Below are 10,579 nucleotides of genomic sequence, written 5' to 3' on the forward strand. Positions count from 1 at the left end.
GAAAAATAATTAAAAAGAAAGAAGACCACAAAAACAATAAAAATAAATGCATGAATCAGAATATAGGTAAACGGCCCGTTCATAGTCCTATCTTTAATCATAATTTAGCTGTTGTCATTACATTAAGGAGTTGGCTTTATAGCACCTCTTTGCTTTTGGTATTTTCTTTCTTTCTTTTTAATATTATAAATAAATAATTAATTAATTAATTAATTAATTATAAATTTCGTGGCTTTTGTGTTGTTCACGCAAACGTTACTGGAGCTTTGAGGTGGTCCACCTCCGGTCAAACCCGCTTCGAACTCCCCCAGATGCTTCTTACTTTTATCACATGCTTCGCTTGCTTATCTCTTTCCATGCACACTACCCTAATTTACCTAGGATTTAAGAATTTTTTTAATAAATTAATAAATTTATTAACATCATTAATTACATCAAACTCTTAACATAAATAATAAAAAAATTTAACACTTTAGTAATGTCATCGGACACCACTTATTTGTATATCCATCTAATCATGAATCTACCCATTGATACATCGATTCATCCTCACTGTTTCCCTTACCTTATGTGACCAAGCTAAGTGCAATCATACGTTCAATAATGTTTCAACTTGATCAATTGGCTAATCAAGTAATTAAGATCAATAACGATTTGATTAATGAGTGTTTACAATTATAAATATTTAGGTCATTTAATGTTAGATAGGATAACAATGGTGCGGAGTTAAACAGTTTTAAATTTAGAGTTATCCTGTTTTGCATTTTAAACATATTTAATAATAATTTTATATCTTAAATAAACTGAATTTATTTAATTTACATAAAATATGTTTAATAAATCATATTGGATTGTGTTTGTACTTATTTATATATTTATTAATATTGTACTTAAACTCGACATTAATGACATTATAACGATTACAACGTCACAACACAATTTATGATGAGGCCGATTAACAAATAATAGTAACTTAACAAGCTGAGGCTGCAATGCATTGAATAATGTTTTGCGGTTTCTATAATAACACGGGCGCTTAGCGCACCCGATTAGTGTATCGGTTAACTGAAAGCTTTCAGCTTAAATCAATAATTAAATGCTAAAAGAACTCTTTGTTTAATTGAAGACAAGCCAAACTCCGTTAGGGCCACCTCCAATATTTCACTGCCAAAACTACCCTTAAAAACTTTTTTCACCACTTCCGATTTTATTTAACATAAATAGAGAATATAAGTAAATATAAATACAATATAATTAAATAAATAGATCAAAATTTTGAATACGTAAAAAAATGTGTTAAATTTATATGTTTATTAAACAAGTTAAATTAAATTTTATATGAGTAATATAGTTGTGACATAATAAATTTATTTAACTACTAATTCAAATAACTTATTAAAATGAATATTATAAATAGATTAAATAAAATATATTATATGAATTGACATAATAGCATAATTAATTAAAAAATTAAACGTATTATGTGCAAGTTAAACGAGTTCAACTCATTAAAAATATATTATCGTACCTTAAACATATCATCGATTTAATTTAATATCGTGTTAACGAGTTTTGTCCATAATAAAATTAAAGGACTTAATTCCATCGGCTAAAAGCCGAGGATAAACATGTCATGTTATTGAGTACAAAAGACAGAAACGACAAAACGAAAACTATTTGCGGACATAAATTTGTTAAACCTCAAAATTTCTGGTGTCATGAAAGGATCGTGCTCTTCTAAGGAGTATGCGTACCTCAAATCTCAACCGTCGGATAATCTTAAAGATTCACACATCACTAAACTGATACCATCGGACGTACAGAATCTGCTTAAGACAAAGATCCCAAAGTACCAGCACCAAATCTTCCGGCAACTTTGTTTCTCTGTCTTTCTTTTAATTTATATATGTAAAAGAAAAGAAAAGAAAAGAAATCTCTCCTCAGTTCTCTGTGCACTCGCTGCACGTTTCTGTTCATCTTTGCAGTGCGTGTCCGAGTCTCAACACTTCTTGCGGAGCATCAGTTCTTTGTCTTTAAACTCCTCTTCTTTTTCGTCTGCTATTTCCTATGCATTTCTTCTTGTTGAGTACAAAGCCACGACTTTCTTAACTCTTTATCTTGTTTTCGCCTTTTGATTCTCTGGGTCACTCTTGTTTTGGGTTGTTCCAAATTTTTTAAGTTTTCTTTGTTACTGAATCGTTAATGGAGGTAAAGGGTCACCTAATCCAATAATAGCTTCTTTAAATTCTCACATTTCTTCCAAGCTTTGTTCAAACCGAACTCAAAGCTTGAAACTTTGAGCCTGTTGAGTATTTGATCCTCAAAACCTTTATAAGTTTTAAGTCTGTTTGATTACAAAGCCTTAACTCCAAGTTTTAGCTTCCTTTCAAAATGTCATCTTTAGAGATGTCCCAAATTGATTTAGAGCAAGGGACTCACAGCCGGAACGGGAGTGACGTCAGCGCCGGGGACGCTAGCGTCTGCTTCTCCGACGCCGACGAGGGTTCTTGCTACTCTCAGTTTTATTCCACTACAGGTGGTTCTTACGATGAGTACAGCTTCGCTTGCGCTTCTGATGGAGAGATTGGCGACGTATCGGATTCCAGGAGGGTGTCTTCAGTCTCGGATTGTTCTGTGGAGGTAGAGATTCCGAGGGGAGTTCCTGAAATCAAGGTGCATTTGGCGAAAGTCGAGAAAGATTGTCGAATTTGCCACTTGGGTTTGGAAAGCAACAGCCATGAATCTGGTGTTCCTATTGAATTGGGTTGTTCTTGTAAGGATGATCTGGCTGCTGCTCATAAACAGTGTGCCGAGGCATGGTTTAAGATCAGAGGAAATAAGTAAGCAAAAGAATTCTTGCCATTTTTTCTCCCTCATTTTGTGCATACTTTTGGCTTTTGGGTAAAATTATAGATGTATAGTTGATGCAGTCATAATTGTAACTTTTGTATGTATTGGTCATATGATGATTGCTTAGACTTGGGATTACTCTTTCTTGTTAGTGTTTTACAGTTTACCATTTGTTAGACTTGAGGGAGTGATTGTACTAACTACACAAAAGCCAACAAAAAGTTAAAAAGTTGATTATTAGGGGTGTTAGTTGTGCTATCCTTGGTTAAATTAAGTTATCAGTTGAAAAGACGCATGTGGAAAGGAGAAATTTGCTTAATGGAAAAGAAAATGGGAAGGATATTACGTGTATAAAGGATGTTGATAGAAATTAAAGTAAAGCTAAAAGCTAAAGCATTAAAAACTCCTCATGATATGTCTAACTAGGCCAACAATTCTTTGCTGTTATGTGCTTTTTTAGAGGTTTAGGAATCTCTCTTTCTTTTCCTCTGGTTCTCTTTCCTTGTAGCAAAGTGGGGATTTGACCTTTATTGATGTATTGCTCTGGTCTTGGTTGAAGATCATTGCTTTCTGGTGCACCACTTTGGAGTTTTTTAATTTGTAGTTGCAGATTCCAGATTTCTTACTTGGCATGATTAGAGAGTGCTGATAATTTTAGATGCCAAACCACTGGCGCAAGAAGTTCCCTGATTCTAGCTGTGATTCTAAACTTTCAGCAGATTTTGCATTTGGCATGTTCCACACTCCATGCATATTTAGATTGGGTTCCATGTTTTGGTGAAAGGATTGTTGATACGATAAATACCATAACCATGGTGGACCTATTGGTGTTTGCTAGCTATTGTGCTATCTAACATTCCAGTTCAGTGGTTGATTGGCCCTCATCGTTGACCTGGATATTGTATTGATCAGATTAGGATGTGAAACTGTAACAATTAATATGATCATGCTTGAAATACTACACATTATACTGATCTTCTTACTTATTTCTGACTTGAAAGCCAAACAGAAGGTCCACATTAATTAAATTTACTAGTTTTGATGACGAATTCACATGGAATCCATCTTAGATACCGTTCTCATTAAGCTCATATGCTACCAAGTGTTTTCTGATGTCATCATATACAAAGAGAGACTCACATTTGGAATTGGCGAAAAATATGCCAGCTAGATGCAAGCTGTGATATCTGAGTTAATGTGCAAGTTTTGAAACCATGCATAAGTTTTGTTATCATTACAGAAGAGCATGATTCATAATGTAAGACTGAACATAATGATAATTTATCTGATAAATAGATTCTTTTATTCATGTGTAATATATTCAAGGTTGGAAGTGGTAGCTTTTCCTTTTCACCAAAATGCAGGGTGTAATGATTTTATGTTGTGTCATTAAATCTAGAATGCTGCGTGGTCCATTACTCATTGAACACCATTAAACAATATCCTTGCCTCCAATGGTCTTTAGCCCCTCATTTTGAGTTTCATCACTACTGAAAATTTTTTCTTTTGTGATATATCATACCTCTCCCTAGACTCACTCAAGTCTGCTTAATTCTTTTAGGACCTGTGAGATTTGTCATTCTATTGCACGCAATGTTGTTGGCGTGACTGAGATTGAGTCGACAGAGCAATCAAATGAGGCCAACAGTTCCACGACAACAGCTGCAGTCTCAGGAGCGGCACCTCATTCAGACTCTCGAAGCTTCTGGCATGGCCATCGCTTCCTCAACTTTCTCCTTGCTTGCATGGTATTTGCATTTGTCATATCATGGCTCTTTCACTTCAATGTGCCATCATCGTAAAATCCTGTAGCACAGTTCTTGAACAAAATTGAAAGAATGAAAATAAAGAAACTGAATTACTGTAAAGGAGCCTGGAGAATTTGTTGCTATGACGATGAGTAATTGGATAGTCGAGGGTCTTGTGATGGTCAATAGGTATTTTACACACGCCCGCTTCTTCTCCATTCATGTAGAGAAAGTTTGTTATATCCAATATATGCACATTCATCATAATTATCAAAACTGTGTCTTGCTTTTGTACTCATAAAGTAGGGAATCACTATATCTGGCTTTAGAAGAGTTTTCGATGGTTGGTCTGTGTAATTGTTTCCATGCATGTTGTCCATGTGAATTTTCTCCTCAGATTGCGATTTCAAGAAATTACCTTGTAAAGTATTTATTTGATGGGAAATTTTAACAAAATTTTCCTTTTGATAAGTGAGATGCTATTAAGAAAAGCATGTAGAAAATTTTCTTTTCTATTCTGGCCGTTGTTTTTCACTTGGCAGAAGGCATTGCAACTTGCAATTGCCATTGCCATCAAAAGTACTGAAGCAGCTGTCATTTAGAGCCTAACCTAACTTAACCTAACCATCTTGAAATGCCGGTGCATTAGCTGGTTGTCACAGCTAGTAGCACACTACCATTTTTGGTCCTGTCCATCAGGACAACTTTGGTCATTGCAAAGATTGTCTTCTTGGGGGGAAAATGAATCAAACTTGCAAAGAAATACCTAAACAAAATTCTATCTTTTTCTGGCAAATTCAGGGAGAGTGAGAAGGTCTAGAGCCGTGATTACTTGGTAAATGGTTTACGTTCTTGTTTTCGGGCACCCAAATTAATACTTGAAACAACTTTTGTTTTGTATTAGTAGTTGCCTAATCAAAGATATAGGCAATCCTCTGTTCAAAGGGTTAAATTCATTCTTCTATATGATGCTTGAAGTCTCAAGACAGACCCCGGTAAGAGATTGAACAACCATGAAATAATCAAAACCAACAATAAATATTGAAGAATTCTGCAAAGCAGCAAAAGCCCAGAATCATAAATACAAGAGCCTAAAGAAAACTATGGGGGAGAGAAAAGAAAAAAAATAAAACAATTGGAAAAAACCTATACAAATTTTATTAGTTTTTGTTTCTTTTGGCTTCCAAGCTGGTGCTGTCTTTGAGCGTTTCTTGGCCGTCACTCTCCATCCCTAGGCTAAACAGGCAAGCGGCTTGTAGATACAAAGCTGTGGGCCACTCTGGGGACACCACCTGCGCTTGCATAGCATCCCCAAGGGCCTCTTGTGGCCTATCATTCATCAAGTAAGACAAGCAGCGTCTGGCATAAACGGTTGGTGACACCATGGTCCCGCCATCAATGAACTACATAAGACAGACAAGATCTTGAGTCTATCTTTCCCGTATGGTATATTAATGCACAAGGGGTCGAATTGACAATGGTCGTATGTTAACGAGTGAGTGAGTGAGTTCATGGCCTACTAGCAATAAATTTTCAGAAGAAAATTAGGTACTGCACATGTGGCAAACCAAATAAGCTTAGCCCTGTATGTATATAAAAGAAACCCAGATTTTCTTCCTTTCCATGCTTTTGTAACATGATGTCTATCTGCAACAATCACAAGAGGTACGGATTTTGCACATGGGAAACTCACCTGTGTGTAGCAATCAACTGCACTTGCAAAATCCTTAGCCCGAAAAGCAGTATCTCCATGTTTCTTTGAATTCAAGGTTTCCTGCATTTGGCTGGTCCACATTTGAAAAGAAAGCTGAAAAAGGACAGAAAAAAAAAAAGACAAAATGAATTAGACAGATATTACATGATTGCTGAAGTAACTTTAACTAGGCAGATGGGAAATGATCCTGTGCTCTTTAAGCCACAAAATATGGATTTCACAAAATAATTGGGCATTTTGCAGTCAATTGGTTATGACTCATGGACTAATTCTGCAATTCCATAGCATTTTTTTTTCATTTGTTATCTTGTCCTCCTCCCACAACATGAGTTTGTGGCAGGTTGAGGAGAGCTATCCCTTCCCCGGTCAGTTCAAGATAAAGAAAGTCATATCAACATTAGTTTGCTTGCCGCTAATGTGTGTTTATATTCAGAAAATGAGTTACAGAACATATTTTCAGCCCTCATGAAAATAGAAAATCAAGGATGGAGTAGCGAACCTCATTAGCGATCCCCTCATCGTCTTTGTATCCCATCTTCTCCAATATTTCATGTATAGCAGTCAGATCCAACCTCAGGCAAGCCTCCCCAAAAGGTGTCAATGACAATGGCTGTTTTGAAGAAGCAGTTCCTTGTGGAATACTCATCAAAACATATGATGGTACCTAGCAAAACTCCATTTAATGAGAAAATTCAATGGTGTTTTACAAAAGACAACCCAAAATAATGAAGGACATGGAGAAGAAACATACATAGGTACAAAGTACAATTATGTCATTGAAATGAATAAATGATGTTATGAGGAAGAGTTCAAAAGTTTGGAAGATACCAAAATACAGAAAATAACAGCTAGAGAGATATGAACTTGCAGTAGTCAATTCAATAAGCAAAGTTTTATGTACCTCTGCTTCCTTCTGGAGTGACAAGAGAGATGTGACAAGGGACTTTGCATTTGGCCTCTCACGAGCTTCATACTGCAAACAGCGAGAAGCTAACCGCACTAACTCTGTTCCATCATCATTAGAGAAATGGCCCTCCAAAGCAGAATCCATCAACATGAGAAAGTTCTTGCTTCGAATCAAGTCAAGTGCCTACAAATAAAGCACACCGACACTCAAATTACCATGGACTATTTTAACTCAGATACACTGAAATCAACAGCATCCAAACGATGGCATCACATTTTCATTTTCAAAACTTGGAAAACTTTTTGAAATTTAAAACTTCAACGTCTCATGAAGTTACTGCAGCAGGCAGTTACTACAGCACCATTCACATAGGAAAGTGCTAACTCCTTAAGAATCCAAATCATGCAAATACTAATTTTCTAACCAATCAATCACATTACATGTTGGTACATCCAGATTCGGAATATGAATGGAACACTAATTATCAAGCTTTGTTTTGAGAAGAAACAAGAATTATTATGAGACAGAGAGAACTTACATGGCTGGGAGGAATATGTTTGCCACTCATGAGATCTAGCAGCAAGGTCCCAAAGCTATACACAACACTTTCTGGAGTCACTCTACCTGCCAAAGAAGCACATCCAGACCTTGAGTTGAGATTCCAAAGTAATGCATTTCTTAACATGTAGATGAAATGAACCGTTTGAACACTTAACCCGTTCTCAGGTATTCTGGAGGTGTGAAAGCTAAGTTGGTGCTATAACTCTTGCCATCTCTGCTGTTCTTCATGAGGCCAAAGCAAGACAACCTGGGATTACCATCCTGTCAACAAAAGACCCAACTCAGAATCGAAAGCCAAGATGGCTAAAAAGGGTGGTTTGACAAGCAAAATCTCCATTAAGTTTACATTATCAAACAAAATCCTGTAAGCATTGAGATCATGGTACAAAGCTCTTCCTTTACTGCTACAATACTCCAAAGCTTGCGCCAGGTACAATGCCACCCTCAACCTCATAGCCCATTTCATCGGCTGATTTTCCCCTGACAATTCAGCCCAGTAACTTTCTTTTACTTTTAACTGCAACCTTCATTTTCACACTGGAAAAAAACAAAAACGTACTAACTTACAGTGAAAAAGATGCTTTGCCAGCGTTTCATTGGGCATAAACTCGGCCACCAACAGCCTCTCCTCGCCTTCATAACAACAACCAATCAGATTCGCCAACCGCTCACTCCTTAAACTCCCAACAGCTCTGGCTTCCTCCTAAAACACATTTTGATCATTTAATCTTCACTTGGTTTCATAATTAATCGATTACAAAACAAAAGGAATGGGATTGAAAACGGACAAGGAATTGGCGAGAATCGGGCCAGGCGAACTTGTTAAACCGTTTAACGGCGACCCAACGGTCATTGTCGAGCTTCCCTTTGAACACAACGTTAGGAGCTTTTTCACCGTGTTCCGACACTATGTTTTCGGAAGAGAACCCACACGTGGCAGCTTTCAGTTGCTCCAAGCTGAACTCACCGAACCTCGGCCATGTGTTCTTCTCACCTTTGCCTCCATTCTCTGCATGAAAATTACAATCTTTTCTCTACTAAAAAAAATTGTAAGAAGAGAAAGACAAACAGAGGAATAGAAGACGAAAGGGTACCGAGATCGGAGGATTCGAGGACGGAAGCTTTAAGGTGAGACTGAAACCAGCAAATAGAGAATTTAGAACAACGAGCTCCCATTGTTCTAGTCAAACGATCAAACGACGGAGAATCAACGACAAGTGCAATGATCAGACTCTGTGCATTGCTGCTACAATCCCGAACTCTGATCGTCTTGAATCCAAAGTTCTTTCTTTTCTCTCTCTCTGTGTTGGTTCAGCTTTAGTAGTACTTTTTTTCCCTCTCTTTACTATAAAAATCCGACATTTTTATTGCTTAAAACTTGTTGAAATTTACTCAATTATCCAACCAATTCCAAAAAAGCTCCTTTTTTGTTTATGGGTTTCAGCTTTTTTTCCACAATCTCATCATTTACTTCCCTCTTTCAGCCTCTTTTCAATTCTCCGGATGGTTTTTTTGGGAAAAACATGCTATGGGTTTGAGGGCTTTTTGGCCCTTTTGGAGGTATCAATACCGCGTAGGCGACGAAGTGGAGGAAGTGGAATCGAATCAAGGGGTGGTATTAGGTTTGGTTTAGTCAAAAATCATGCAAAAACAATGACGTGGAAAGCTAATTTACACGATTGTCTGTCAGTTCTGGTCTTAGATTTGGCGAAGTTGCATTAAGAAGTTTTTTGTTATCTTTAAGTAACTCACTCTCACTTGTGTTATATCCTCATCAGATTATTCTGCTGAATCATATTCCTTGACAGAGACCAATCGGCCATTTCTTTTGGCGCAAAAACATGCAAATTGGGTTCAAAAGTTCACACTTGATTTGTTGAAAATGGGATAATTTAAGTGGAAGTGAGGGAAATGAATATGTAATTCTGCGATTTGGGTTCTTTAATTATCACGTTTTGCATGACAAATTCACCGTGAAACAAGAATCGTGTTTTCTGACTATGAGCATTCAGCATGATCATGTGGAAACAGATTGGTACTCATCTTGTCGTTAAGAAAAAGAAAAAACAGAGCATAAAAGCCTTTTCAGGAAGATGTCTTGTTGAGAACTGAGGGCATGGAATGGGAATGGTAGCAGGTTGTAGGGAATTAGTGGGAAAACCATGTGATCATTGACAATGAAGCAAGTTGTCATTCGGCTTTTGACTCTGTCAAACTTTTCTTTTTATTTTATTTTGCAATAAACAGGATGGAATTCCAATAATGTCAATCCAAGAAACCTTAATCAATGGAAGAAAAGGCAGATGGCTTTTCTCAAAACTGATTGAGCAAAGGCCTTTCCCAATGCCCTTTTCTGAAACCTATCAGAATGAAATGCAACTTAAAAAAAAAACTTCAGAATTTCAATCTGTTTACTGCACATATATTTAACCAGTGGTCACTGAGGAAACAAAATATGAAATCTGGTTACAAGTATATGTTGCCATCAAGAAATGGACCCAAAGATAGAACAAAAAAAACCTAGAGATCCCTGCTGCAAATTAAGCATGCTCTGGTCACACTCTCATCCATCAAGGGATAACAAGAAACAAAAGAAATCAAGAGAGAGAGTCCTTGTCTGGCAGGTGGTGACATAATTAGTACCACCCACTTAGGGTTCAAGAGGACCCCTTTTGGCTTTTTACAGGGAAAAAAATGGGGGAAGGAGAGGGGCATGCAAAAGGAGAAAGGTGGTCGTTATGCAGACATGAAACAATGATGGAAATTGCATCTCCTTTCTCTCAGGCTGGCCTCAGCCCT

At 36.9% G+C, this 10,579-nt stretch overlaps 2 protein-coding genes across 2 annotated transcripts; one reads left to right on the plus strand and one right to left on the minus strand.

Moving 5' to 3' along the window:
* Positions 1 to 1,914: 1,914 nt before the first annotated feature.
* LOC110420341 (uncharacterized) lies at positions 1,915 to 5,111 on the plus strand. Its single transcript, XM_021433618.2, has 2 exons — positions 1,915 to 2,840; positions 4,412 to 5,111. The coding sequence occupies exons 1-2, from the start codon at positions 2,392 to 2,394 to the stop codon at positions 4,650 to 4,652; spliced, it is 690 nt and encodes a 229-aa protein (XP_021289293.1). The 5' UTR covers positions 1,915 to 2,391; the 3' UTR covers positions 4,653 to 5,111.
* A 506-nt stretch (positions 5,112 to 5,617) lies between these two features.
* Positions 5,618 to 9,430, minus strand: LOC110420164 (serine/threonine-protein kinase BSK6). Its single transcript, XM_021433370.2, has 10 exons — positions 8,875 to 9,430; positions 8,569 to 8,789; positions 8,348 to 8,483; positions 8,127 to 8,260; positions 7,936 to 8,041; positions 7,758 to 7,843; positions 7,214 to 7,402; positions 6,812 to 6,976; positions 6,292 to 6,405; positions 5,618 to 6,001 (listed from the first exon to the last, which is right to left on the minus strand). The coding sequence occupies exons 1-10, from the start codon at positions 8,954 to 8,956 to the stop codon at positions 5,759 to 5,761; spliced, it is 1,476 nt and encodes a 491-aa protein (XP_021289045.1). The 5' UTR covers positions 8,957 to 9,430; the 3' UTR covers positions 5,618 to 5,758.
* Between the last annotated feature and the right edge of the window lie 1,149 nt (positions 9,431 to 10,579).

This window comes from Theobroma umbraticum, unplaced genomic scaffold, assembly GCF_002168275.2.
Source record: "Theobroma umbraticum cultivar Fairchild unplaced genomic scaffold, ASM216827v3 scaffold_86.0, whole genome shotgun sequence".
NCBI classification, from domain to species: domain Eukaryota; kingdom Viridiplantae; phylum Streptophyta; class Magnoliopsida; order Malvales; family Malvaceae; genus Theobroma; species Theobroma umbraticum.